This window comes from Dothidotthia symphoricarpi, assembly GCF_010015815.1.
Source record: "Dothidotthia symphoricarpi CBS 119687 unplaced genomic scaffold P153scaffold_9, whole genome shotgun sequence".
Classification (NCBI taxonomy): Eukaryota; Fungi; Ascomycota; class Dothideomycetes; order Pleosporales; family Dothidotthiaceae; genus Dothidotthia; species Dothidotthia symphoricarpi.
In genome coordinates, this window is record NW_022985016.1 from 980,384 (window position 1) to 1,007,593 (window position 27,210).

Sequence of the window (27,210 nt, forward strand, 5' to 3'; positions counted from 1 at the left end):
CATTTTCACGGCGTATGTACCCAGCATGACTTTCGGGTTGGGCTGTTTTGGTCGAGCTTGCATATGATCATCATCATTGTTGTTATTTCTTGGGAGGTCTCTTTTATTGACGAAAAGCTTATTCTCTGCGTTGCATGAAAATTGGCGGATCTTACTTTTTTTTAGTTTTGGGAGGAGGTAATGTGAATTTTGGAGTCTTTCTCTTCTTTAGATATTTTTATACCCATATCCTTCATCGGCTGATTGGATTGTATTGAATTGCTTGGTATCGTACAATGTGAAAATCCAACTCGATTGATTAGCCCCTGACTGGACTAGTATCAGTCTCACTCACCATCTCGTAACCGGAAAGGTTTGCATGATGTAGACTCACTCATACCCCAAAATCAATCGCCCGCCCGGTCTCCTCCCTCACACGCCGAATTGCATGCGCCAAGCACGCCTTCTCATACTTCCCCTCCCCAACTCCCGACGGCCCCTCTAACCCACGCCTGAAAAACAGTGTCTCAAACACTACATCGCCCTCTCCCCACTCATGCAGCAACTCCAGCACTTCGGTGTCTTCCCACCGCCGCAAAGTCTTCACACCGTACACGACAAAGTATGCGAGTGAGCGGCACGGCAGGCTGAAAAGCAGCTGCAACTTGTGCAGATGTGGGAAGCAGCCGTCCTCATATCGCATGTAGTGCAGTGCGCGGAGCCAGCTCCACGGAACGGGTATATCGTCGGCGGTGATGCGGAGCGTTTCGATGTTGGCGGGCAGGACGGAGTGACTTATTAACACTGCGGGAAGGGTGAGAGATGTTAGGCAGTAGAGATGATTGAGGCTGATAGTGGCCGACTGGTCGGGGCCGTAGGATGGGTCCGCGGTGTTTATTTCTAGGGTATTGAGGCGCGGGGTGAAGAGGTCTAATAGACGGTCGAGGAGAGGTGAATCGTTGAGGGGCGAGGTTAGTAGTTCGCTGTAGGAGACCGGCAAAGGGTACCGGTTTGGGGTCACGGAGACAGAGTTCAGGTCTGGGAGTGAGGCGAGGAGGAGATATGTCCACGTCAGCGGTGGTTGTGTGTATGAGGAGAATTCTTCCTCCATGTCCTTAGAAGCGTATCGTGCATCCATAGCGCGGATCATCTTCAGGCCTGCGTCGATGGTCGCTTGTCTAGCCTTGACGTGCTTCACGGGCTGGCTACCGTCTTTGAACTCGATATGCTTTATGTGTAGTGCCCATCCCGGATTCTGAGATACCAGGACGAAGTACTTGGGGATACTGCGCAGCGGTACTATGCCGGTTCGAACTAATGCCTCATGCGCGACATTACGGAAGCGCCGGTGAGTCAGTGCGAAGTGTTGGAGATTGGTGGTATCCTTGTCGATGCTGAGAACGATATTGAGCAGAATCTCGTCTGGCATGGCGAGAATGCCAACAGCCTTTTTGCTCGTCGGTCCAGGTGAGTGCGTCTTATCGTAGTGTCCATGTACGGCACCCTTCTCTCCAGCGGTCTCGGTAGCTTTAGGCGTCTGGTCTGATGCTATGATGCCACGCCTTTCCCAGTCACGCAGCTCTTGCACCTCTATGCCTGTCATTCTCGAGAGCTGCTCCTGGTCTGTGTTGGGTAGTGTGAGCTCGTGGACCTGCTTTGGAGTTGCACACGTTGCTCACCTTGACACGCCATGGTTGTTGGTTTGGCGAGCTGCTTTCAATAGATGTAGAGTTTGGTTAGAGGTTGTGGAGGTGAAGCAGTTGTGTGGAGAGGCAAGTTTATGAGGTGAGTGCAGCGCCAAGGCCTGCGAGTGAGAGTGAAACTAGACCTTGCACAAACGGAGCAGGAACGACGGCGCGTTCTGATCGAGGTCATGAGAAAACGCAGCTTGAAATGAGGTGACTATAGAAGAGATGGACATAGATCGCAGAATAGATATTTTGAAGAGGGCTGTGGCATGACAAAAGAAAATGCAAGTCTCATTGCAGCGAGTCCGCGCCTGCGTGTAGCGAGTTACCACATTACTATACAGGTGCAATCCCCAGCTTTTATACTACCAACCCTACATCACATGCTCATCGACCCTTCTTGACCCAACCCTCGAGGTTCTCCCTCGTCTCCGTCAGCTTGCCCTCGACCATGCCGACTGTCATGCCCGCATGTGCCTTCCCTGTCTCGATGAACTTGCTGATTCTCTCTTTTGTCCTGAGGTGGGTGTCGGCGAGAACCGGGTACCTCTCCTCGTACTTCCACGCGAGATCACCCACGTTCCTCATGGTTATGGGCAGCACGGCGTACGCAGCTCCAAGACCGACCGCGGCGGGCACGGTAGCACGGAGCAGGATATTGCGGTTCCGCGTGACAATGGAGCCAGCCATGGATGCGACGAGGACGTACAAAGCACCGGGGAAGATCCTCTCGCCAGACTCCTTGGGCGGGGCGAGCGAGCGGATAGTCGATGTGAAGGAGTGCTCGAGGCGTAGCGTCTCGGTCAGGGCGTTGTCGACAGCGGCTTCACTGCGGACGACTTGCTGGTGAAGGGCCATGCGCGCATAGCTAATCTGCACTGCGAGACGATCGGTGGGGGTCGGGCGGTAAGACTCGACGGGTGTGGTGGAGGGCGAGGAGGGGGTGGAAGTAGAGGGGGTGGAGGGCTCTGGGAGAGTGGGAGCGGTCGTGTCTAGAGGCATGTCGTCGTAGATTGGCTTGCGGTTCTGGTGGTTGACATTAGCATGTGACTTTCTCAAATAATCTCGTATCACATGTTGTAGCAATGCTCGATATCAGATGCGACGACGTACAAGGTCCACAGTGGTCTCCTCAGCATATACAGCTCGTGGTGCGAAGACTGCGCCAACGGAGAGGGCGGCGGCCATGGCAGGAACGACGGCGCGCTACAACATGTCAACTTGCTGTCTACGATAGATGCTATGGCCACTCACCTGCCGTAGCAGCGGTCTAAAGGCCATGATGTGTGAGGGGCAGACGCAATGGATGGGAGGTCGAGGGTACAGAACTTCTGATGTCAATCCGTTTCGCGCCGAGATACGAAATGTCTGTCCGTGCGTCGTCATAATACCCACGCCGCCATGGGAGCTTGCCCGCCCTCGGCTGGTGACACGGCGCGGTCACCTCACTCGCCAAGTAAAGATGCTCAAGAGGCTCGCCCGCACTCCGTCGTCGCCATGGGTCTGCTCACAATGCCTGCGCCACTCGCTGCGCCAACGGAGGCCCAACAGCACCTTCGCCGCCGCCAACGCCCGCAATCCCACTTCGCCGGCTGCCCTCTACGGTCTGTCTGCCAGCGGGAAGACAGATGACGACGCCCTGCGCAAAGTCTTTGACAATGCCTCCTTCTGGCAGAGCTTCAAGCAGGCGTCGTCCGACAAACCACCATCCGGTATCATTGGCAACAAGTACCTTACACATCCAGAGGGCTTCATAGACTTTGTCACCATCACCATCCACCGCTGCAATGCCGTCGTTGAAAAGGTCTCGACGGCCGAGTCGACATCCGACCTCAGGAACATGGTCAAAGAGCTGGACAAGCTGAGCGATCTGCTGTGCAGAGTCATCGACCTGGCCGACTTCGTGCGCGGGACGCACCCCGATCGCAAGTTCCAGATCATGGCCATCAAGGCATACCACACCGTGTTCCAGTACATGAACCAGCTCAACACCACACCCGTGCTATACGATCAGCTGAAGAGGGCGTCAGAGATACCTGAAGTGTACGAGAGTTGGTCAGAGGAGGAGAAGATTGTTGCACGAATACTCATGGAAGACTTTGCAAGATTTGGGATTGGATTAAACGACGAAACGAGACAACGACTGGTGGACCTGAGCGGCGAAATTGCAGAGGTTGGATCGCAGTTTGTGGAAGGAATGGCGCCGGAGAAGCATTCGTTAAAGTTCAACTCCAAGAGGCTGAAGGGGCTGGACCCAAACCTGGCAAAGGCCTTGACGAAATGGGGCGAGACGAAGATATCGACCATGCACAACGAGGCGCAAAGCGTGTTACGATTCGTCGACGACGCCGATGTACGCAGAGACACATACACAGCTGTTCGAACAGCCGGGAAATCCAGCATAGACCGCTTGGAGAAGATGTTGAAACTCAGGGCAGAGCTGGCGAAACTGTCTGGATACGAAACATTCGCGCACATGACGTTGGAGAATAAGATGGCAAAGACACCAGAAGCCGTCGACCAGTTTCTCAGAGCTCTACACCACGACAATCAGCCGGCTGTAAAGGCGGACTTGGAGGAACTTTTAGCGCTGAAGAAAGGTGATGCACATCAGGACAACTTCCCTGACAGCATCAACGCGTGGGATAAGTTCTACTACACACAAAAGGTACTCTCCACAATGGAGGGTCACTACAAGCAACGCACACCAGACTCTTTGTCTGCTTACTTCTCTGTTGGGACCGTGCTGCAAGGCATCTCACGCCTCTTCGACCGTCTCTACGGCGTGCGTCTCGTCCCAAAAGAGACACAACCAGGCGAAGTATGGGACGACGGCGTCCGTCGCCTAGACGTAATATCCGACACAGAAGGCCACATCGCCGTGCTATACTGCGACCTCTACTCACGCCCCGGCAAGACGCCAAACCCCGCACACTTCACGCTCCGCTGCAGCCGGGAGATCCTCCCCGCCGAGCTCTCCGAAATGTCGCACATGCAGCACCGCTTCTCCTCGCCCATCGAAGCCGCCACAGACGGCATGCCCGTATCCTTCAACGCAGAGCGAAACAGCTACTTCCAGCTCCCCACTATCGCCCTCATCTGCGACTTCTCCAAGCGCGCCCACCCGCGCCCCACCCTCCTCAACATCCACGACGTCCGCACCCTATTCCACGAAATGGGCCACGCACTCCACTCGATCCTCGGCCGCACCGCCCTGCAAAACGTCTCCGGCACCCGCTGCGCAACAGACATCGCCGAACTCCCCTCAGTCCTAATGGAGCACTTCGCCTTCTGCCCTCACGTCCTCGCCCTCTACGCTCGCCACTGGGAAACTGACGCCCCGCTGCCCCCGCAGGCCCTCGAGCACCGCCTCGCTATCGATACCCGCAACCAGTACACAGAGCTCGAGAGCCAGATCCTACTCTGCATGCTCGATCAAGTCTACCACTCTGCCGCCCCGCTGCACAGCCCCTTCTCCTCCACGCACGTCTACCACGCCGTGTACAATGAGTTCGCCAGCGTGCCTGAGCCTGCGGGCACCGCGTGGCAGGGCTTCTTCGGCCATTTGTTCGGCTACGGCGCGACGTATTACTCGTATCTTTTCGATCGCGCGATTGCGGCGAAGATCTGGCAGGATGTTTTTCAGCGGCAGGGGCCTGAGGGGAGCTTGGATAGGGAGAATGGCGAGCTTTATCGCAGGGAGGTGTTGAGGTGGGGGGGCGGGAGGGATGGCTGGCAGTGTCTTGCTGGTGTGTTGAAGGATCCGAGCTTGGCTGAGGGCGGCGAGAAGGCCATGCAGGAGGTTGGGAAGTGGGGGATTAGGGATGCGGGGAAATGAATGGGGGAGGTAGTCTGGTATGAAAGTATGTGTTTGATGTGGATAGAGTAGATCGGTGGATTATATGTATACATGTACATGCTATTGACGCCTCCTTTTTCGCACAACCACATAGACCAGTAGCCATCTCTCTGGAGAACCAATCAATACACGTCTAGTACGACACACACACCCAACTACCCATCAAACCCTCACTCCCGAACCTCAATCCTCGCAATCAACTCCCCACCCAACCTCGCAATCTCACCCACAACCGCCCCCTTATTAACCCTAACATCCACCTCCCCCTCCCCACCATCCTTCCCCTTCCCCCTCGCCCGCACAGGCTCAGCATTCCACCCAGGCCTAACCTTCCAGCTCCTCTGCCCCGTAACAACCGGATTCCACAGCCCAACAATCCTATCCATCGTCTCCGGGTCCCAGAACCACAGCACCGCGTCGCCATACACGGCTCTGAGGTCCTGCGCGAAAAGGAGCGGCAGCGGCGTAGAGGCGGGGACGTGGCGCGTTTCGTGCTGGAGAGCGATGTTCTTGAACGAGCGCTCCGCTTTGCGTTTCCTGGAGGCGGGGGGGTTGAGGGTGTATTTGGGGGCGATGTGGATGGTGATGTCGTAGTGGGATGTTGTTGTTGTGAAGAGGGAGGTTGTAACTGCGGTGATTTCTTCGTCTTCATCTCCGTCTTTACGTCCCGTGTGGGTGTGGGACAGCAGACGGGCTTCGTCTGCGCGGATGGCCTGGGTAGCGGCTTTAGCTAGGGCGGTGAGGCGCGCGGCGACGACTTTCTCGGGCTGCGCTTTGTCCGTCCATGTCGTGCCTTCTTCGTCGAGGTTGGAGGCTGCGAAGAGGACGACGCGGTTCATGGCTGGATCGATGCGGCGCCATGCTTCGAAGCGGGTTTGTAGTCTCTCGAGGTCTTCGGACTTCATGCCTTTCGGGGTTGCGTCTTCTAGATCGGCTGGGTTGTTGGTGAAGGTCGATGAGAAGTCTACGACAAGGGGGACGTGGCGCCAATCCCATCGGCCGATCCAGGCTAATGTCCTCAAGAACCCGGTGGTTGCGGTGGAGGGGACGGGCCATGGATGCGGTTGGAGGAATGTTCGGATGACAAGTAGCTCGATCAGCTCGGGCGCAAAGTGAGGCGATAGAAGATGCGATGCGAACCATCGCTTGGTCAGTCGTATCGAGGGCGAGAGAGCTGGGAAGCGCGTGCTGAGCGTTTGCAACACCTGCGAGTGCAGCGGTGTGTTGACAAACTCGCGTTTGTACAGAGCAAGCGAAGCAGCGGCAGATTCGCGCGATGGAGCGTCAAGAGTCTTGTCTTTCAGTTGGCGTTCGAAGAGTGTGACTTCGCGGTCATGGTATATGCGGATGCGGAATGTGAAACCCGACGCGACAGTGACGTCCAAGAACGCCTGGTTCGTGGCTGGCTGCGATGGGTTCTCAAGACCAACACGAGAAACGTATTCTGACTCCAAGTTTGACAAGAGGTCAGACATCCTCAGAAGAAAGGCAATCTTCGTCCGCTGAATAGCGCACAGATCGTCAGGCCAGCGCCCGGATGCCTCGAACTGGAGCACAACCGACGCAGGAGAATGCCCAGGAGACGGAGGATCCACTGAAGCGTAACGAAGTTGTGGATCCGCAGCTCTGATGTGACGCAGCTGGAGCGGCAGGTCTTCCAGATCACGAATGTCCTTCTCCAAAGCAGAAAAGGCATTCATGATGGGAAGGAAAGGCGCAACTCCAGACGCTCCCTGGATACGACCAGCACTGATCAAGTGCGCAAAAACATCGCCGCTGAACTTGACTTGCTCCTCAGCGTCAACACCAGCATGTTGCTTGAGGCAGTAGCGAACGATTTGCTCAACCACAGACTTGTCCTTTGCCGACCAGACCACACTCTCGAGAATGCTGCCATCCTTGAATCGTCTGAGCTCAGACTTGTCGCCCCAGAATTTGCGGAAAGCGGCAGCCTCCTGCTTGTTTTCCGCCGACGGTCCATGGTCGACGGTTCGGCTAGCGTTTGCTGGGTCCGTTGCGAAACTCACCAGGATGCTCTTTCGCTGGTTCTCGTGAGGACGCTTCGAGGAGACGGACCAATTGTTTTCACCAGGAAGAGTGAATGACAGTGCCGTAATTCGATCCGTCAACGCGCGAGTCAAGGTGTTGTAAAGCTTTCGGCAGGTGCTGGCGAACTTCTCGTCGTAGTCCTCGCCCGTTGGCAACTCAAACGCCGAGAGAGGGATCTCGACAGTCGCATCATATCTGTATGTCAACAACTCAGTCTTGAGGATGAATGCTGAGTCGAAGTGATCAAACACAGCGTCACTCAACATGTCGACGGTAGCCTTTGCCTCGAGGCGAAGACGAGCAAACGACCAATGCGTCATCTTGAACAACACGTTCTGACCTCGGGGTCCGTCGAATAGAACTGGAGTTGTGCCAGTTTTTGGGACGGTGACATTGTGTGCCTGCAGGATAAAAGGCTTCTTAGCCAGATCATGGCGTGCCAGGAACTGGAGGGTTGCCTTGAACAGCTGATAGCTGCTGTATCCCGGGGAAAGTGCTTGCGCGCCAACACCCGAGTCAGACTGTAGCAGAAGAGCCATGAGAACGGCCCATTCGAAGTTGCCAAACCCTCCTTGACGCAGTCGGGTGCCGAATCCGCGCTGCTGCAACCAAACTCGGCCGAGTATGCACGCGTCCTTGTATGCATCCGCCTTGGAGGCTGTAGCGTGCAGTAGCTTGAGGTATGGGGTGATATTGGCATCCGACTGCAGCGTGCTGTTGTAGAAGGGCGTCGGTGCGAGCGCTTTGCTAGGAGCCTCGTCTTCATTTCCCTTGGGTCGCACGCAGTTGGAGCTTGGAGAGAGTTTGTTCTGCGCAAACGAGTCCTCAGGCAACGCCACCAGGATATTGATCCTGCACTTCGAGGCCGAAAAGTCGTCTGCATCGCCATTGCCGCTGGGGCGCACAACGATGATGGGCTGGAGTTGGTTCCCATTCAGAGTGTCGAACGAGAGGACGAACTTGTGCTCTTTTGCCGCGTTGATACCGGCAGCCAGACAAGCCAGGTAGTATGCGCGCTTGTAGAAGTATCGGTGGTTGAGGTAGTCCTTGTCCTGGAACAGGGCCTTGGGCATAGTGACGACCAGGTCGATGGCGAGCCCACTGTCCGTGTGCGTCGCAGTCTTGAGCGGGTAGCTGCCGGTGGCGTTGATGCTCGCAGGACGGTCGTACTGCAGCTTGTACATTGCGTCTTTGGGCGGGCGGGGGCTGGGAAAGGGCGTGGCCACTCCAGCAGCCTTGAGGGCCTTCTCGGCTTCGGGAACCTGGGTTTTGTCAGAGACGTGGCAGATGTATGCGACTTGTTCCACCTACTGGCAGCGCGGCCCTGCTGGGTATCTGCTCGATGATAGTCTTCAGCGTGCGCATAGCCGTCTCAGCCAGAGCCTGCTTCTTGCCGTACTTTGGCTTGACTTCCTCCAGCAGCTCGTCAACCTGCAGCTTGAACATGTTCGACTTGAACGTCTCGGCCGTGTACACGCCGTCTTGCAGGCTCAATGCAGGCCGCTTGTGTGGCTTCGGTGCAGAGGCTGGCTTTGGCGCGGGCGCCTGCTTCTTTGCTTCCTGGGGCGCCTCTTCTTCCTCGTCAGACTCTTTGTCCTCCTGGTCGCTCACAGCCTCGTCATCCTCCTCGTCGCTCACACCTTCCTCAACATCTTCCAACGCCTCCAGCTCGCCCATGGAATCATCTTCTTGCGCGCTGCCATCCACCTCCCCACCGTTCACCTCGTCGAAATCAGCAAAGCTGCCCTCACTCCCACTCTCCTCATCGCTGTGCTCAAGCTTCCTTCTCTTAGTCACGGGTGGCGCCATAATGGTGTTGTCGAGGTCAAGTCCTTCATGCGACGATTTTCGCGCCAAACTTTTTGGCAAAAGAGTGGGTCCAGGCACATGGTAATCGATAACGTTGACGCTAGCTACCCCATGTTTCTACATGACGCTTGCTTGGAGGCAGCCTGTGTTGTCCCTCAATGCACCCCTCACTGCGGGCGGGTCCTCTCTTTGTATAAGACGCAGTCGCGGCGTCATGGGTTTGGATTCAGGTCTCTTCGTTTGGTTTATATTCATAGCTGGGTAGAAGCGTCCAATGTAATCCCCTTTCTTCTTCACCATTCAACATTCAACATTACCTTCTCCCCGTCTGATCAACTCACATCGTGTCCGTCACACTGCCGTTCTCAACTCGCCTCTCCCGCATTGCACGCGGTCCTTTTCTCCCTTCCAAACACCTACAAAACAGATCCCTCACTATGGCGTGGCGGAGCTCAGGCTCCAGCAACGAGACGCTCATCGCGAACCTCGCGCGCAACGGCCTGATAGAAAGCGACCGCGTCAAGGAAGCAATGCTGCAGGTAAATTCCACACTCGACTCCCTCCCTTCTTCCCTCCTTCCCAACCAACAAACAAACTAACCCATCCCACCCCACCAGGTCGACCGCGCGCACTACGCCCCCTCATCCCCCTACGACGACTCCCCCCAACCCATCGGCCACAGCGCCACAATCTCCGCCCCACACATGCACGCCTCAGCCTGCACATCACTCCTCCCATACCTATCCCCCGGCGCGCGCGTACTCGACATCGGCAGCGGCTCAGGCTACCTAACAGCGGTATTGGCGCACCTAGTCGGGCCCACAGGGAGCGTAGTCGGCATCGACCACATCGCGCCGCTGGTTGCGCTGGCAACGGGCAACATGCGGAAGTCGGCGACGGGGCGCGCCATGTTGGACGCGGGGCAGGTGCGGTTTGTGCTCGGGGATGGACGCAAGGGCTGGAGCGAGGGCGCTCCGTATGATGCTATTCATGTTGGGGCCGCGGCGGCGGAACACCATGAGGAGCTCACCAGGCAGTTGAAGGCCCCTGGGAGACTATTCGTGCCGGTTAAGGAGGGCGCTGTGCAGCATATCTGGGTTGTGGACAGGAAGGCGGATGGAAGTGTCGAGCGCGAGAAGTCATTTGGCGTGCAGTATGTGCCTTTGACAGATGCTCCGCCCGGGTAAGGGTAAGAATGTGGTGGGACCGAGGTGGTGGTAGAAGGGAATATGTTTCTGGGATGATATATCGGAGCATGGCGAAACAAACAGGGCAGGGCAGCTCAACGCAAGCCGAAGACAACAGAGGAAGAACAGTCAAGCTGACTCGCTTCTGTAAAAATCATGGCCGTCAAACACGAGCGCAGATTCGGGGTGCAAAATCTTCAACAGAGATACAGATAATTGAATGCTAGACGTCGAGTCAAATCATAGCATACAAAATCAAAACGTACAAAACAAACCCAAAACAACAAAATTCCAGCACAGAACCAACCAACGCCAGTACTAAGCACAACAACCACTCGATGAATCAATACTGCGTTGCATGACAATCAAACGATCTGTCTTCACTGTTCCTCAACAACTCTGCCCACAAAACCCTCAAGACCAGCAACACCTTTTGCGCCCCTCTCGTTGCCTCCCGACAGCCCAGGCCCACCTCCCGGCATGACCAACACCTTGGCGCCCACTTCGACAAATTCTCTCGTGGCGATGAATTGGAAAGTGACCACTGTCGCTGACGCCATTTCATGTGTAGGCTCCGGGTCCGCCTGGTCGTCGAAGCCAAAACCAAACGCATCCTCGTCCTCATCTTCGTCGACATCCTCGTTCCTATCATTCTCAACAGGCACAGTCTCCGTAGCAACAGACACGACCTTGGACGATGCTCTGACACTGGCAACATACACGACGGCTGCACTTCCAATACCAAGGTTACTGACGCCTTGCGCCTGGTTGCCCTCAAATCGTACAGCCATGACTCTTGACGCCTTAGCTTCGCGGTCAGCCAACACCATTCCCTTCCTGATTCTGTTGATTGCCCCGCTCGACATCGGTGTGTCGATGGGCATGATGCTCATGGTGCCGACTTGACCTGCGCATAACGTTCTAACGGGGAGGCGCAGGTTGCGCAGCGAGGTGATGCGGACGCGTCGCCATTCACTGTGTCGGTCGCGTGAGATCACATCTCTGTCGTGAGACTTTTTCAGAGCGCCAGGGAAGGATTTAGATGTTTGTACGAGCGAGTTTCGCTGTGCAGGTCTCCCACTCCCACTATCACTGTCGTCTGAGCTGATGTCTACTGGGTATGGTCCAAGAAGTAGCTCGTCTCCTACTTTCAAAACACCATAACGTAGATAGCCGCCGATGATTGCTGCTCGATCAGACACGGTTCCGTTCTTGACACTGTATACGTCTTCGATGTAGAATAGGTTAGAAAGCGATATTGTGGGTGGAGCCGCTGCCTGGGGCGGGAGAGGCAGTTGGCGAAGGAAGGCATGTAGTTTGTTGATGCCCGTTCCTTTGACAGCGCTTGTGAGTATGATTGGTACTGCCACCAATGGCGATGCTTCCAAAAGCTGCACTACGCCAGCAGCTTCTTGCAAGTCGGCTGTGGACACTGTGAGCAAGTCCGCCTCCAAAACGGATGTCGACGGATCGGAGATGATGCATGGTCTCCGACCAGCATCTTTGAGTGCTGACAACAATTTGGATAGTGTTTGACGCAGGCCGGCCTTGGTAGCGAGATCATACTTGGTAATGACCACCACAAGCGGCAGTTCCAGGTCGAGACAAAGCTGGAGGTGTGCTTGCGATAGGTCCAAATCTACTGTAGTAGGGCCGAGAAGATCTTGGGAGGCAGGTGAAGCGCCAGATTTACCAGATGGTTCATCAGTACTGTCCGCGGGAACGCAAACCAGTGTCCAATGCGGTTGCCTGAAGATGTCAGCGGCTTTTCTACCGACACGAATAAAAACTTAAAAATCATCGCAACGTTTCGGAATGAGGGTGCACGACTCGATTACGTGGGGTTCAACTTACCAGCCAACAATGCCGCGAACAGTCGTCCTTCGGAAGCGGGGGTGCCCTGCAGAATCGGAGAGAAAGATTAGGCGTCCCTGCTCCGCGGCTTCTACAGAGGCGTGTATGTCGATCCATGACGATACATCTCCAGAGCCGTAGCTGATCACCTGAGTTGTGGTCGCCCCCACTTTGCCAATAACATCGCGATAGCCTATAAGCTCTTGCGTCACGGAGCTTGTCATGCCTGATGCAATCTCATGTCTGTGCCTGAGGAGACTCAAACGGCTTTTCCCCCGCCCATTGTCCAATGTTGTAGTTGACAAGGTACCAAGTAAACTGGATTTACCGGAAGTCGTCGCGCCAGTTAAAGAAACCCGTAGTTGTTCCACCATTGTCCGGGTCTCACTGATTGAGGCAGCTAAGGATGATGTATCGCTTACGGACTCTACCTGCAAGTGACTGGTGTGTTGCTGAGTCTTCTCCATGGGGTCGATGAGATGCTGTTCCGGACGCACTAGAGCTTCAGCAACCAACAGTGTCGATGTAAACACATTTTGCTGCTGGGTACCAATACCTTCCACCCACTCACATTCTCCCACAGCTACTCTGCGAAGTACTTGCACGCCACAACCTAAGCTTTCGGCCATGGCGCGCAAGTTATTAAGACTCTCCTCCATCTCATCTTCCGCTAAGCCTACAATTGTACCATCGTCGGCAACGCCAATTTCGTAAAGCGCTCCTTTGCTCTCCTCCAGTCCGGGAAGAAGCCGTTGCGACATATCCGGACTGGGCAGTCGATCATCATTCGGAAGGTGTGGGAGAACTGGCGCCATTGACGAGGATATGTGATAGGGGCATGATTGTTGCAGACGCCACAGCAGTTGAGTGGTCAACTGCTCAAGACGATGTTGTCGAGACTGTGTCGACGACAGGGGAGGTGGGGTATTGGATAAGTGGCCAGATTCGGACACGCTACGGCCTCCAGGTATTGGAGTTGGAATATCACAGCGACGCAGAGAACCTGAAATGTGGCGTCCTGTGCTAGTGGTGGCACGAGTGAACGATCGTCGTCGTCGAAGAAGCAAGTGGAGCTTGTATTCCGTGGGGCCCTCCTGTGGTTCAGCCTCTAATCGTGTAATAGTGCTGTAATCCACAACAGAAGTCCGGGCTCTTGCATTCGATTGTTGTTCCTCATCGACACCGAGTTTTGAGGAATGAAGCTTGGTGCCATGTTGAGGCGACATACTCGCAGGATCGCCAACAGGAGGCATCGCCCATGGCGACGACACCCGCGGGGGATCTGGGTCAAAAGTGAAGATGGAAGCCATGTTGTTGTTGTTTCGCTAGGCTTATTTGTGCTAGTAGTTATGGTTGTTGGTAGGGCCGTGCAGTAGGTATCCGGGATCCTGAGGATACGTGGATGCGTATTGCTACTATGAATTACTGCATTAACGTAATAAAGATCGTGAATTTGTGTGAGAGTAATGTGTCCGGAACAGTTGCGTCAGTAATGGAAGCATTTTGGCGGGAACAGAGCGCAAATGAGAGAGAGGCTTCGTCAAGCGATAGTCGAGGAGAACTCGGGAAGGAGTTCTGGGTGGCTGCCAATTCGGCGTTCACAAGAGAAGGAAAGACATCGTCGTAGAAAACGTAGACTTCGCTGTAGATTGAAGATGAGGCGTGGGTGCAATGAAGTGATGTGGTGTCGGTGAGCTGAAGGTCGTCGTAGGTTTATCATGGCGGAGGCGCAGGCGCGGTCCGTGCGTGAAAAGGTGCAGTCACGATTGCACTGAGTATGAATCATCTTCTACCTCTTCAATTCGGTTCATTACGAATGCAGCGCCCTTCAACCGCCCTTAAATCTTCATCATGGACTCAGCTGGCTGTTTGACTTGATCTCTGGCGCCAGGTGCAATCGTCACCTCGAAACGTCACCCAATCCGTGCTGTACATGAGATCAGGGAGACATAGTCTTCATGAAGTGGTCTTGGAGCGTTTGGCTGGTCTTGTTTCTATCATTGTTTTGCTTCGCTTTTCTCCGTTAGGTCTCGCTTCACTCCGCGAAATTTCTAGCCCCAGAACTGCGATGCGGCTTCGGCATGTACTTCAACTCCCTCCCTCCAGGCATGTCTGCACTGCTAGTGTTAGATGCACCCGTTGCTGGTCACGGCTCATGTTGTTTAACCTCTTTACCATGTTTTCCAATGCGTAGTGGCAGAAAAGATGCACAGGATTACATAGGTGGACTGCCAAGTGCACATCATTGTTCCTTCCGCTTCCTCATGCGCCACTCGTTTCGCTCCTTCTGCAGCCGTTGAGGATTGTAATGCTTGCGGCCGTATGGTGGACACCCTTTACAAGGTACGTGCAGCATGCATGTGGGATGCACACCTCTGATTGTCCACCGACTTCGGTTCAACCTGCACTACACACCTTTTATTTGGTTTACGAGTTGCGGATGTTACATTGCGCTGTTGCCTCTTTCGTCTGAATTTCCGACTCATGCAATGCTCTAGACTGTGTGTGCAGGCAGGGTCATCAGAGTAACGTACGATCCCGGAGTGGGACGACGTTGGCGGTTGTTGCGATTCATTGCCGCCGTTGGTACGGATCCGTAGAAAACTCGCAACAGGAACTAGTTTGTCATGTAAACCATCTGTATTGGATTGTCTTCCTTTGCAGTCCTGTCATCTTTGTTTACTCTGATGTGTCGCTGGTTAACAAACCTTGCCGACAACCATCCGTCCTTACATGTGTTTACAATCTTTGGTGAGATGTGACGACCTCCCGTATCCGGGCTACATTCATCCTCAAGACTGGCGGCCTTGCATGACCTCGGGACGTTTATGCAACTTGATTCGTTCGCAATACTTATCTTTCGGAACATCAGTCAGGTAAGCTCGCTCCGCTGCTAAACCCTGATAGTTGTGATCTAGTACGGATCAAGTGACAGCACATCCTTCCCGCCTAACCGCGCCCCACTGCGCCGCCGGATGTAGTGTCAGCATGCGCCGCGGCAGGCCCTGACCCACATGTCAGTGAAGTGGTTACCTATACCGAAGAGCACTGTGCCGCACGGGCGACACAGTGACGAACACCTCACCTTTTGCGTCATTCCCAGTCCCACCTTGGAGACAGCGACGAATTGGATAATTTCCTTCGACTAATCCCCTGTCGCGGGTGAATGTTGCGCGAATGGGCAGTCGTCACAATACCAGATAGACTTTGTGACAAAAAACGTTCTTGCATCACCTGTAGGCGCACGTCCGGGGACCCGGGACGACCTCGAATTCAGCGGGAATGCGCAAATTAGACAAAGCAACCGACCATACCCACTATTTTACGGCATCACCATCATTTACCTGGAACTATCGACTTCCAAGACTGCGGCCATCGGAACTCGAGCCGCGACCAATGGAGAGCGGTCAGTGGTCAGCGGTCAGAATGCCAACCGTACAGTTGCTGGCCTTACTTTGGAGTGTGACTTGAGCAAGCTTGATCATGCTATGATGTCGCGCCTTCCTCATCCAGCTTTACTCGAGACAAGCTGCGCCGTTGGCAACCATGCAATCAGAAGTACACCGCAATCCATGCTATGCCATGTGCGAGTTAATTGGTCCAGGAGTCCATGCACGGAAGATTCCATCCAGACAAGGCTCCCCCTTCGCAGCCGAGCCAGGGAAAGCGAAGCGAGAACCGCAGCTGCCAATTCCCGGCGTCATGGTCCACGCCGTGGTCCAACCGTCTCACTTTAGGGTGTGCCGTCATTTCAGCACTTGCAAACCTGGAGAACGTTTTTGCAAGGCTTCCACCCCAAGCGGTGGCAACAACGGCCCGCTAAGAACACCGACCCAAGCTCTCGAGGACCATGCAAGGCAACCTGTCGGATTGAACAAAGTTGATCGTTTTCCTCAAGCAGAGAATGACGAGCCGTAAACTTACGCGCGGCCTATGCATCTGACGTGATCTGGCGATCGGAACAAAAAGACATGGCTGGGTGAGGCCTGGTGTTTTGAATCACATGAAGACACCATCCCCTCAGGTTGAACGGGGACGCGAGTGTTAGCTGGTACCTGTCAGATTTAGCCCGAGGAGAACGATCCGGGGATTTGCTAGAACGAACCCAATGCAGACAAAGAGGTGTTGGTAGTTCCCGGGAAATGAGCATAGACCCCTTTTGTGTTCTTCAAACTCCTTCGTCGGCAAGGAGCCGATGGGAGCGTTTACCTCCTTCGTCAAAATCCTCCCGTATTTCCCCATCCTGCAACATCGCCTCATCAAGGGGGAAAAGCGGACAATCAGATATTTTGCGACTAGTATGAGGTCATGAAAACACAAAATGATGTAATATTGATGATTGCTGGACGCTGCGACAAGCTCTGCTTGATGCGCCCAGGTCGTAGAATGTAGTGGGTTTGGTGAAGGAGCTTTGTGAGCTCGTCTGCATCTTTGTGCGAGCCAACACTCGGGGCTCTTCCACAGCTTGAACACCGCAAGCCAAAATATCTGCTGGATCGTCGAAGGCGGTTGTGAAGGCTAGTCACCATATTATGTTTCCTCCATCATGGCCTGCCAGCTTCTCCTCGACGCATTAAATAGCTTGACGTCGAACATCTCTCGACGAAATTTTGTGATAACAATTTCAAGGCGATCTGATAATTTCTTGTGGATGTTTCATTCATCGGCTTGCATCCGATGGCCTTCGAGGCTTGCACTTGTCATGCGCCATGTGGCCATTTCTTGCAGTCGTACGCGTAAACTCTGCCCCACATCGTGGACAGTAGCTTTTGGACGCAGTGCCTGACTTTTCGCGTTGATGTCGTAGCAAATTACTGAATGTTGAAAATTGACGCCCATTGCAACCGTGCTCCCAGCACTGTGGCTTGGGTCGAGAATTGAGGACGCGCGGCGGCATCAAAGCGCCGTTTGGCGAATTCGGGGAAGAAGATAGTGCTGAAACGGCGCTAGCTGGGGGCGCAGGGTTGCCCTGTGGAGGCTCGTATGGTGGGTACGCAGCAGGTGTTGTTGATGAGGGTGGGTACATTGTTGGAAGTGGGTGATATTCGCCCACGTTGTAGCTGGTAGGAGGATATAATGATGGACTACGCCATGTGAGCGCCATACACTTGCTTATGACGGGGAATAGCTTACGGGGGAAAATTAGAAGTGTTGTTTCCCATTGACTGACTTGGAAGGCTGCCCTGAGTAGCAGGGTAAGAATAACTATGGGATGCGGAGCCCGAACGCAGTGAATCTGAGGTTTGATGTTGTTGGTATGGACTTCGCGGGAGCGATGGCGGCTGAGGTTGATACGGTGGCAATATTGTATGCTCGTCAGGTCTTCTCGGGTGGCCGCCATGCGATAATCCAGGATTGGAGGCGTATGTAGAGGGATATGATCCTGATGTCGTGGGCCTGTGGTCTGCGTAGGACTGTTGGCTCGTAGGCGGGTAGCTAGGCGAATAAGACGGCTGTGAAGCGTAATGGCTCATGCCGTACTGTGATTGCGACATCATGGATCCCAACGTGCTGGTCTGGTTCAACAATGTGTCATCTCAATCAATCCAAGAATTCGTACCTCATATCTTGCACCTGCAGCAACGAAACTTATGGCCGTGTTGAAGTTACAGACAGATCCAGTTTGATGTTATGGCCGCCTGATATGGATGGTAATAGCAAAGAAGTCAGGCCAGGTTCAGGACGCAATGGAGTTTGGAGGCCGTCAGGTGGGCGCGATCGTGTAACAGGAGATCGCTACAATTTGGGTTCTTCGGGAGTGGGAATGTCGAAAATGAAAAGGATTGTCGGAGGGGATCGTAAGAGCTTGATATCTTTCAATATTACTAGAATCGGAGATGTTGCTCCGGTAAAATCTTTTGAGCGGGTCCAAGGGATCCCAAGCTGATGGAGGTGGATGTGTCTCTGGACTTTGATACTCGACAGGCTTTCTGTGGGGCTCAAGTAGAATTGCGGCACGGTGCGAGTGGACACCCCGGGGGTGCGGACTTTCTGATGGCCGGAAAGAAAGGGCTTGGTCAATGCGATTTCTGAGTCGACGTAAGATGGTAGTCGTCTGGCGGTGATGTTGAGGATGATTGGAAGACCGTGGGGTCATAATCAAGTAGACATAAGTGGGAGAACGTACGTTTGTATTCCTGACTTAACAGCCAAACATAGTAGTATCTGCCTTGTAGAGTAGTTATCGTAAATGCCGATTTGCATCCTTGATATTTAGTGATGACCTGCACCTCTGGAAGGGATATACTTGCATCTCTCCGTATAGAACATCCAACCTCTAGTAAGTTACAGCAGCGCTTTTCCCGGCTGTGCGGCCGGGAACTGGTCAAGGCATCGAAGGATTCACATCCCGGTTCAGCGGCCATGACCACCCGCGCCACCGTCTCCTAATCTTTGAACGTACAAGCGCGGTACCTGGCCATTCGGCATCCTCGATTTGTCATTAGTAACTCGTTCGTCGTCAAGCAATGGCTATCGTAACGTAGTTATTGTGGTTGATACTCGGGTACTGCTATCATTGTGATGTCGAGCAGCTGACAGAAGGCCCAAGTGTGCGCTATGACAGAGTCCGGCAACAATACTGATCATGGCGTTTAGCATGCCGTAAAGCGGCCGCCGATGAGCGTTGAGATACGCTTTCCGCACATACACAGATGGTGGTGGGCTGAGGGCTGCCGCGCGTGGGAGGAAGACCATGCCACGTTCAGTCTGGTCTGTGGAAGACCCATGCCAGAAGCGGACGGTTAACCAGGATTAGCAATGACAGTACATGAGCGGGCGTATACGGGGCAAGTTGGGTAGGGACTAAACCACGACTCAGGAAAGAAGCGGTGCGTGCACGCTTCATCTCCAAGCCTTATTGTCAAGGAATGAATGTCGGTACTGCCACGACATCACCTGTGAAGTCGCCTCCTGATCTCGACCCGTCTCCCAAATGTGCCATGTTGTGCTGTGCTTTCGTGTTTCTGTGCGTTCGAATTGACGTATCCAGCACGTGATACCCACACGAATCAGGGGTGCCGACCAGGACCGTTGTCATGGCTGTTCAAGTACGACACCATCGACTTCTGAGCTAAAATGGGGTGCAACAGAACATAATTTACACGATTCTGCATTGATACAAGCGTGCAGGACGGGGGACTGCACATGTCCCACGGGAAGGTGGGTTGTCCAGGTGTGATTCAGGATGCAGACGCAAAAGTGGGGGACATGACAACAATTTCCACCCCCCTCTTCTCCTAGGCCAGGGCCACGAAATACCAGGGTTCCCGACGGCGTTAAGGAAAGACCCGTCGAGACCGTTCTTCACTGGACTTCTTCTAGGGATTTCCTCCCACGTAGCGACTTTCGGTTTGATACAACACCGAACCTTGCTTTCTTAGGTGGTCATCTCAACATCTCACATAAGACCACCCATGTACGGTGCGTTCTCTTTTGGGTAAGAGGTGTTCAAACTAACCATGGGATCTGCTTATCAGATCAACAACACGACACCTACAACATGACGTCAAAAGAAACATTGATGTTTCGTCAAAGATGACATCTGCAGAGCTGTGAAAGCGGGTCGTCCCATAGCGTGCCAACCGGCAAATGTTCGCTGCAACCCACGACGATGACACGGCTACTGACAACCCACAATAAGGCCACAGAATATGGCCGACGGTAACACAGCTTACGCCTCGAGGGTGACTCCTAAGACTTTTATAGCTGGGCGCCGGCGGCAATACGTCATCTGCGACAACACAATCACACCCTACTTGCTTCTTGCTCTTCGACGAATGTTCAGATGATTGCATGCGACTCTTGGACATACTGACTGAGCTGGCTGTGGACGATATTTACTTGATCAACCGATGTGGAGGCACGTTCCGGACCTTATGCAGAGGCGCTAAGAGGCTGGACTTGGAAAGTCTCAAGCGTGCCATACTATATAACAACCCCAAAATAGATATGCCAGGCTGTCAATGTTGCGTGGTCATAAGTCACTAGCTTGTATAGATGCGGGCCTTCAATCGTGCAAGAGGTAGCGGCGCAACGACGAGCACTGCTGGGACCCCATGGTCACTTTTGGGCGTCTTGGTGTATCGAACAGATCTCCTCTTTTCAACAACAGATCGAGGCTCCAGGGGATCGTATAGACAGAACGTGTTGATCAGGACATGCATATGTTTTCCAGTGAAGTATCATGCAGACCTATGATCTAACAATGGACGAGATACCCAAGATCCAACACATGAAGTGGCAGGGAACATTGCAATCATCGATTCAACCAATTCCGCAATGTGCGGGCTGAGATTCAACATCAAATTATCAACACTACTGCGGTATAGCATCCAACGCGCGCTTGAAAGTGTCCACCAATTTACTTGTCTCCTCTAGACCAACACTGAAGCGTATCAAATCCGCCTCAACACCCCATTCCGCACACTACTCAGCGTCAGTACATACATTTGCCAATCTAGCAAGGAACAACGTACCCAGTCGAGTTCTCCGTAATGCGCCAAGATGACATAAGGCGAGCTCAAAGTGAAGTTTGTGCCTAGACTAGGGCCTTTGACCGTGTCGAGGTTGTCGAAGAATGCCACGGCAGCTTGTCTTGTGTGGAACGTTGCGGAGAGCAGACCACCGTAGCCGCCGTTGGGGTTACGGCATTTGTCGTAGAAGGGGCGCGTGGGACTTGTTTTGGGATAGTTTACTTGCTTCACTGTATGGTTGTCAGATGGGAAACCGAATGTCTATTGTGGAAAGGCTTACCACGCGGATCTGCACTCAAGACCTCGCAAATGGCTTCGGCGTTGGAGCCAATGCGGTCAATCCGTGAGACGAAGTCGCGGCTGTTGCGCTCGAGGAAGATGCTGTCTTCGGCCCAGTGATTGTCTACGTAGTCTTGGTCCCAGATTCCCTTGAGCAGCTGGTAGTTCCGGGCTTTCGGGTTCAGCACAAGACTGTTGGATGTCAGTGTGCTGTTTTGCAACAGTATCCAAATTTGTAAACGTACCCTCCTCCCATGACATTGCTATCTCCACTGAAGACTTTCGTAAGGCTACTAACTACGACGTCTGCATAGGGGAGCACGTTGACATTGATGAAGTTACCGATCGTCTCATCAACAACAACACAGAAGTCGTACTTGTCGGCGAGCTTGCGGATACGCTCGAGATCTGGGGATCTCAGCAGAGGGTTCCCAGGAAACTCTGTGAACAAAGCCATAAACCTCTCGCCGCCTTCTAGCCGCTTCTCCAGGTCATCCAATTCTTCTGAGGAACCAAAACCGTAGAACAAAGATCCAGCACCGAACTTCTCAGTAATCTTTAGTGTGTCGATGTAGGGAAATCTGTGATGATGAGCGCGCGTTATGGTTGGGGGCCATTAAACGTACCCATAAACGATTGCTTTGAGTGGACCCTTGGCTGCTAGTATGTTCCTGTGAGCATTGAAAATTGAGCTCATTCCAGTCGGATATAGGTAAACGTCATTTTCTGAGAAATCAGCAACCTGCCTGGTCATGGCATCGTCATTTCCCAAGGCGAGCGCTTCCGTCAAGGCAACGTCTGCAGTCAGCGATCCCGCAATACGTCTACGAATCGCCAGCTTCGCGTTCTTGGTCTTTGAAAGTTCCAGATTACGTCCGAACCTCTCTTCCACAAATGAAGTGGGATCCTGAGGATCACCCACGCCAGCCAGTGAACCGTTGGTGCTACCTAGATCGACCGATGTTTGTTTCTGATAGCGTCTGGGGCCTTTGCATAGTCGTGCTACTTTACTCAAGCTCGAAGCGTCAACCAGAAAGCCCTCGTCGAACAGGTGATGACAGTATTCGGCCCTCCTGCTTGACACACCATCTCCAGAATGCTGCCAGAAGGCTTTGGCAATCTTGAAATGTTCCTGGGGAAAAAGCACAACCGAAATCCTAGGTGATATCATAGCCAGTTCCTCTGAACGTGCTTTTTCTGCTGCAGGTACTAGGTCAAGGATTCGAACTTGGGATGCATCCACGTCTGGTACCTGTCGTATAAAAAACTCTCGACACCTCGATGCGGTGGAGTGCGTTGGAAATAGCATAGCTTCCTCGCCCTCTCGGCCATGGTTTTGTATTATAGCTGTTGCGAAACGCTGAATGGATTTGTGTATGAAGAATCTATGACTTTTAGCAAAGGGTTTTGCAGCATTACGCCACCACGGACCTGGGATATCCAGTCTTCATCTTGCTAATGACCCACTCCTCGCCTTCTTCGTATCCTACGTTCGCCCGCCATGTCGGTAGCGAGACGCTTACTGCCTGAGTTTCGTCAGTGCATGTTTACGCCTCCAAAAGTAAAAAGTTTGACTCACGTGCTCAGTCGCAGGCGGGAGACTTTCTCCCACCTCGACGTCGTTTTCCAGCACAAACGGAGCCATGTTTAAACGAAAAAAGTAACAGTCGATCACAGATGACAAACACAATAGAGGATAGTCAGTGACAGGAAGACAATTGAAACATACTGCTCAGTGACAGCAACGGCAATGGTAGACCAAACTACTAGCTCCGACTTCGGCAGTTGCGATGATGCCAAAAAATCTAGCTTATCGATAACGCGGGAAACTCTCCGCAACAAGCTCCACAAGCTCCAACACGTTGTCACAACACCCCAGCTTGGATGCTGCCAATGAGCTCGTAGTCGCCGGCACAAACAACGTGAAACCCCTCCACGCTCCTAAGGCTACTCGTTTGTAATCTCCTTATTTGTGTATACGTCCAGCAATATCAATGGACAACCTCACACCCTCCGACCTATTCTCGCCCTCAAAGGCACGCCAACAACGCGCCCAAGCCCAAGACTGGGCACACATAGACTCATGGCTGTCCTACAAGTATGCCGGCCGCACAGTTCCCACTTTCGAGCGCAACGAAGAGACGCTGAAAGTGCTGCGCGAGCTATCTATGGCGAATGAGCGAGCCGACGAGGAGCGTGCAGTGATAGAACGAGTAGAAAGGGAGGCACTAAAAGAATTGAATGAGGTATGAGAGCCTCAGGTAAGCCCAGGCGGGACATACCACCGGCTCACACGACGCACTACAGATCCCCACCAACGCAGACGACAACCGCATTCTCGACCAGCTGAAAGCCTCCCTTACGCCTGAAGGCAACCAAGCCCTCGACGCTCTCGCATCCACAGCCGTCCACCTCAACACCCCAACCGCAAACCCCGAGTTTCTTGCCCACACACTCATCCACCACACCACCACGGCGCAGAACCTCGCGAACCAACTCGCCCACATCCATACCCTCCAGCAATACCTCGATAAACAACAATCTCTCCTGCAAGCCCAGCTCCAAGAATTTCGCACAAACCCTTCCTTCTCCGCTCCTTCGTCCCTCCAACGCCAGACTACAGATCAGACGCGTCAGATCAAGCATCTCCGCACAAAGACCCGCGAGTGCGAGGACAAGCTGGCGGCGCTGCAGGTGCGTACCATGACGCCGAGCTCTAAGCACGTCGGGTCTGCCGAGGCGATTGGGGAGATGTTGGAGCAGCAGCAGGCGTTAGATGGGTTGCGGGAGAGGGTTGAGGGCGTGGAGAGGGAGGTCAACGCATTTATGGGACTGCCGGCGGATAGGGAGGCGGCGAGAAAGGAAGTAGGGAGGTTGGAGGTAAGGCTTGATGAAGTGAGGAGGAAGCGTGATGGGCTTTTTGAGGGGCTTGTAGGGAAGTAAGGACTGGGAGCGTTATCTGCATTGTCAATCATGACATGTCCGTGTTCACATATAGCGAAGGTATAGAAGCACAGCGAGCATAGCGGGCATTACATCATTTCAAGATTCTTATTAAAATCCATCACCCAAAGCATAGATGTCCCACAACCCCTCTCCACACAACATCACGTCCACTTTCGCAGACACGACACCGCATGCGCCCCTCGCCATACCGTCCTCACCCGACCTCCATCCGACAGGGAACCCGCCAGACAGAGCGGCTCGAGTACGAACTCGGGGCAAACAAGAAAGAGAGAGAGGTAGTGCACGCACCGCACAGCAATCCAGACATACTCGCCCGTTCGCTCGCGCTACTAGGACAAGCAAGTCGGCGACTGTGACGACGCTGTTTCTTCTTTCGCGAGGCTATACTGAGCAGCAGGAATGGGTCTGGTCGCTGAGCTCCACCTTAGGCCGCGAAGGACTGGGGTTGTCCGGTGCATGGGATTGGGAGAGATGGGGACACGGGGTGGATAAGAAGATGCGACGGGTGGATAGGAAAACGTTTGTTTGATTAGTGGGATGCTGTGGTTTGAGTGACTTGGTTTGATGGACTCGAGGGCGGGGGATATCATGTACAGATCGAGGGCTTACAGACGTACCGTACCGTATCGATTTTTGTTCTGTGAAGATCTAATTCGACGTGTGTAAGCAGGTGTAAGCAAGTATACGACATGCGACAGTTTCCATTTCAGTTGGAAAACTAGTCCTTGCATATCGTGCTGGCAGCTCGTCGGTACGTGGGAGGATGTGTAAGCGTCCAGCACTGCAGGCGCGAGTCCAACAGACCAAGTGGTACCATGATTAGGCTGCCGAGTTGGCAAACAGAACCTTTCGAGGGCCACCAAGTGTCAGGTTCTTAATGCCAGTCCCACTTCCCTCCATATCTTCAAGTAGTCTATCGAGACCACCTACGTCAAGTTCTCCTTGGGAGAGCAAGGCTTGGTCAGTTCTCCTCGCCGTCTCGCCTTCGGCCTGCTCTTGTGCAAACATGGCGTTAAGATCTCGTCCTAATGGTCGGTTCGTGCTCGCAGTGATGATAAGTCGGTGTTCTGTGGATATCAAAGCATCTCTGGGTATGGCCATACGAGACGCCTGAACCGTGGTTTCAAACTGTGTGATAGAAGTGATACTCTCTCCAAGCAAAGAAACATCATGTATCTGGGCAAGGCTAGGGCTGGGTAACGAGTTTCCACTGCTGGAAGACGCGGTGCGAGCCCAGAACTTGGCGAGATCTGCTATCCTATAGATTTCGGAGCCATACCAAATGATGACCGAATCTTCAGGCGCCCCACCGTTTGCAGAGAGTAACGAGGCAACTGAGACGCCGCCGCCCGTCGGGACCGCCGTGCTTGTCGAGCTTCCATGAAACAACGTATCCTCCTTTCTGCGGCGTGTGTTAGGCGTCATGGGTGCAAGCGAGCCCCGGCCGCTGCGCTTGGGACTCGATGCGCCGTTTGTGCTTCCTTCCTTCTCCGATGTGCCCACGAAGCCACGAAGAGAGAACGCTGCTGGATCTGCGGGTGGGCTGGGACCCGATCGATCTACATCCCATACTCCCCATTCACCGTCTGCCAAAAGAGCCAGAATATGATGACCATCAGAAGTCCAGGCCGCGTCAATAATGGGTTTACGAGCAGCAAGGACCACCGGCGTGTATGAGTCGTTCTTGAAACCTTCGAAAGTCGATCTGAACATGCTGACAAAGGCACCTGACTGGGCCTGACCACCGCTTGCACTTCGCTTGCGGCTGGCGGGCGCGAACGGATCGTAGACTCGCGCGGCGCCGGACGAGTCTGTGATGAGGAGTTGTGAGTGACGACTCTTGGGATATTGCGCGGTACTGAAAGCAACACAAGAGGCAGGTTTTCGTAGCGTTAGGGTTTTGTATGGTGCGATAGGATATGCTACGTTGAGCGAAGCTTCCCCAAGCTCAAGGCGCCAGATTTTCAACAGTCCTCCCATTTCAGCGGAATGTGTGGCAAGAAGCAGGTCATACCCATCGGTGTTGTGAGTTTGTGAACGTGAGCGGTTCTGTTGCTTTTTTCGCCGGCGGCCAGGCGTAGCAGATGTGTCTACCTCGTCGTCTACATCCATGTCGTCCTCAGGCTCGCGTTCGAGGCCTGGCTCGCCCTTGGATGTCCACGTCATAGTGACACCCCGCGCAATGCTCTGGTGTCCGTGAATCCTAACAATGTCTTCGCCAAACTGCGACTTCGCATTGAGGCACCGCTCTTTCGCTGAATGTGGTGGGGGATTCAAGGGCATGGTGATAACTCGCACAGTGCAGTCGGCACAGATGACTGTGAAGACCATCTTCTTGCCAAAAATAGGCGGTATTGTCTCGGCAGGTCGCAACGAGGAAGCGGTGGGTATTTGAGGCACGGCGATGTGCAGGACCTCGGTGTTGAGAGACAGGCTCAACTGCTGTATGACTGATGGGTATGGCTGGTCGGGGTCGAGCTCTTCCTCCTCGTCCTCGAACTCGGCTTCGGGTGCGGGCTGTGGGGCGGCGTTTGCAGGCTCATCGTCGTCAGAATCAATGATCATGATGGCGTCGTTGCTGGTCCCGTTGACCTTCTGCGGCTTGGGCGGCTGCTTGGGCGGCGACGCGCTTTTCTTGATGGGGCGCCCTCCCCTCCAGACGATACCCACGCCAGTGTCATGTGCATAGAGTAGAATAGTCGACCCATTGGGGGCTTTGGCCGGGTAGGGTGTCGCGTCGTGAACTCGGTGTGGCAGTTCGTATCTGTGACATGGCTGTGAGCTTTTAGTCTGGTGATTGATGTGTGAAGCCGCTCACCTGATCTGGACTGATTTGCCTTTGGTCGCGACGACGGGCTTCATTTTGGGAGCAGGAGCAGGAGCAGGAGCTGGAGCCGTCGGCCTTAGCAAGCTGCGCGGAGGTGAAGGACAAGCTACGTTCAAGTTTTGCAACCACAATTACTAATTCTGAAGTGCTCTGGACAAAACCAGCAGTTCAGTTGTCTACACAGGGTCGTCGCGTGGTTGGTGGTGAGTGCAGCAAGGTTCGACGAGAGCACGGGCAG

At 53.8% G+C, this 27,210-nt stretch overlaps 11 protein-coding genes across 11 annotated transcripts; 4 read left to right on the forward strand and 7 right to left on the reverse strand.

The window, feature by feature from the left end:
• Positions 1 to 132: 132 nt before the first annotated feature.
• Positions 133 to 2,104, reverse strand: P153DRAFT_229403 (uncharacterized protein). The gene is made up of 3 exons (XM_033662676.1): positions 1,659 to 2,104; positions 374 to 1,602; positions 133 to 309 (listed from the first exon to the last, which is right to left on the reverse strand). The coding sequence occupies exons 1-2, from the start codon at positions 1,669 to 1,671 to the stop codon at positions 374 to 376; spliced, it is 1,242 nt and encodes a 413-aa protein (XP_033524408.1). The 5' UTR covers positions 1,672 to 2,104; the 3' UTR covers positions 133 to 309.
• P153DRAFT_290039 (uncharacterized protein) lies at positions 2,055 to 2,948 on the reverse strand (the record flags this gene model as incomplete). Its single annotated transcript, XM_033663692.1, has 3 exons — positions 2,055 to 2,693; positions 2,781 to 2,873; positions 2,922 to 2,948. 3 exons carry the CDS (start codon positions 2,946 to 2,948, stop codon positions 2,055 to 2,057), a joined length of 759 nt encoding a protein of 252 aa, XP_033524409.1.
• Positions 2,949 to 3,097: 149 nt separating this feature from the next.
• P153DRAFT_422758 (zincin) lies at positions 3,098 to 5,747 on the forward strand. Its single transcript, XM_033672389.1, has one exon. The coding sequence runs from the start codon at positions 3,130 to 3,132 to the stop codon at positions 5,503 to 5,505; it is 2,376 nt and encodes a 791-aa protein (XP_033524410.1). The 5' UTR covers positions 3,098 to 3,129; the 3' UTR covers positions 5,506 to 5,747.
• P153DRAFT_339467 (Nrap protein) lies at positions 5,403 to 9,384 on the reverse strand (the record flags this gene model as incomplete). The annotated part of the gene is made up of 2 exons (XM_033665827.1): positions 5,403 to 8,837; positions 8,887 to 9,384. The coding sequence occupies 2 exons, from the start codon at positions 9,382 to 9,384 to the stop codon at positions 5,697 to 5,699; spliced, it is 3,639 nt and encodes a 1,212-aa protein (XP_033524411.1). The 3' UTR covers positions 5,403 to 5,696.
• Positions 9,385 to 9,649: 265 nt separating this feature from the next.
• P153DRAFT_315580 (protein-L-isoaspartate O-methyltransferase) lies at positions 9,650 to 10,627 on the forward strand. Its single transcript, XM_033664956.1, has 2 exons — positions 9,650 to 9,923; positions 10,002 to 10,627. Exons 1-2 carry the CDS (start codon positions 9,822 to 9,824, stop codon positions 10,569 to 10,571), a joined length of 672 nt encoding a protein of 223 aa, XP_033524412.1. The 5' UTR covers positions 9,650 to 9,821; the 3' UTR covers positions 10,572 to 10,627.
• Positions 10,628 to 10,727: 100 nt separating this feature from the next.
• On the reverse strand, positions 10,728 to 14,168 carry P153DRAFT_339473 (P-loop containing nucleoside triphosphate hydrolase protein). Its single transcript, XM_033665828.1, has 2 exons — positions 12,426 to 14,168; positions 10,728 to 12,320 (listed from the first exon to the last, which is right to left on the reverse strand). The coding sequence occupies exons 1-2, from the start codon at positions 13,733 to 13,735 to the stop codon at positions 10,952 to 10,954; spliced, it is 2,679 nt and encodes an 892-aa protein (XP_033524413.1). The 5' UTR covers positions 13,736 to 14,168; the 3' UTR covers positions 10,728 to 10,951.
• Positions 14,169 to 15,602: 1,434 nt separating this feature from the next.
• On the forward strand, positions 15,603 to 16,343 carry P153DRAFT_385261 (uncharacterized protein; the record flags this gene model as incomplete). Its single annotated transcript, XM_033670408.1, has 3 exons — positions 15,603 to 15,609; positions 15,666 to 15,983; positions 16,030 to 16,343. The coding sequence occupies 3 exons, from the start codon at positions 15,603 to 15,605 to the stop codon at positions 16,341 to 16,343; spliced, it is 639 nt and encodes a 212-aa protein (XP_033524414.1).
• A 742-nt stretch (positions 16,344 to 17,085) lies between these two features.
• Positions 17,086 to 17,920, reverse strand: P153DRAFT_385262 (uncharacterized protein; the record flags this gene model as incomplete). The annotated part of the gene is made up of 2 exons (XM_033670409.1): positions 17,086 to 17,509; positions 17,559 to 17,920. The coding sequence occupies 2 exons, from the start codon at positions 17,918 to 17,920 to the stop codon at positions 17,086 to 17,088; spliced, it is 786 nt and encodes a 261-aa protein (XP_033524415.1).
• A 2,679-nt stretch (positions 17,921 to 20,599) lies between these two features.
• Positions 20,600 to 22,956, reverse strand: P153DRAFT_422763 (cystathionine gamma-synthase-like protein). The gene is made up of 7 exons (XM_033672390.1): positions 22,758 to 22,956; positions 22,610 to 22,704; positions 21,805 to 22,563; positions 21,424 to 21,759; positions 21,180 to 21,370; positions 20,903 to 21,129; positions 20,600 to 20,852 (listed from the first exon to the last, which is right to left on the reverse strand). Exons 1-7 carry the CDS (start codon positions 22,821 to 22,823, stop codon positions 20,742 to 20,744), a joined length of 1,785 nt encoding a protein of 594 aa, XP_033524416.1. The 5' UTR covers positions 22,824 to 22,956; the 3' UTR covers positions 20,600 to 20,741.
• Positions 22,957 to 23,112: 156 nt separating this feature from the next.
• Positions 23,113 to 24,468, forward strand: P153DRAFT_366513 (uncharacterized protein). Its single transcript, XM_033668070.1, has 2 exons — positions 23,113 to 23,424; positions 23,486 to 24,468. Exons 1-2 carry the CDS (start codon positions 23,173 to 23,175, stop codon positions 24,119 to 24,121), a joined length of 888 nt encoding a protein of 295 aa, XP_033524417.1. The 5' UTR covers positions 23,113 to 23,172; the 3' UTR covers positions 24,122 to 24,468.
• A 496-nt stretch (positions 24,469 to 24,964) lies between these two features.
• P153DRAFT_289799 (uncharacterized protein) lies at positions 24,965 to 27,007 on the reverse strand (the record flags this gene model as incomplete). Its single annotated transcript, XM_033663674.1, has 2 exons — positions 24,965 to 26,909; positions 26,964 to 27,007. The coding sequence occupies 2 exons, from the start codon at positions 27,005 to 27,007 to the stop codon at positions 24,965 to 24,967; spliced, it is 1,989 nt and encodes a 662-aa protein (XP_033524418.1).
• Positions 27,008 to 27,210: the final 203 nt, after the last annotated feature.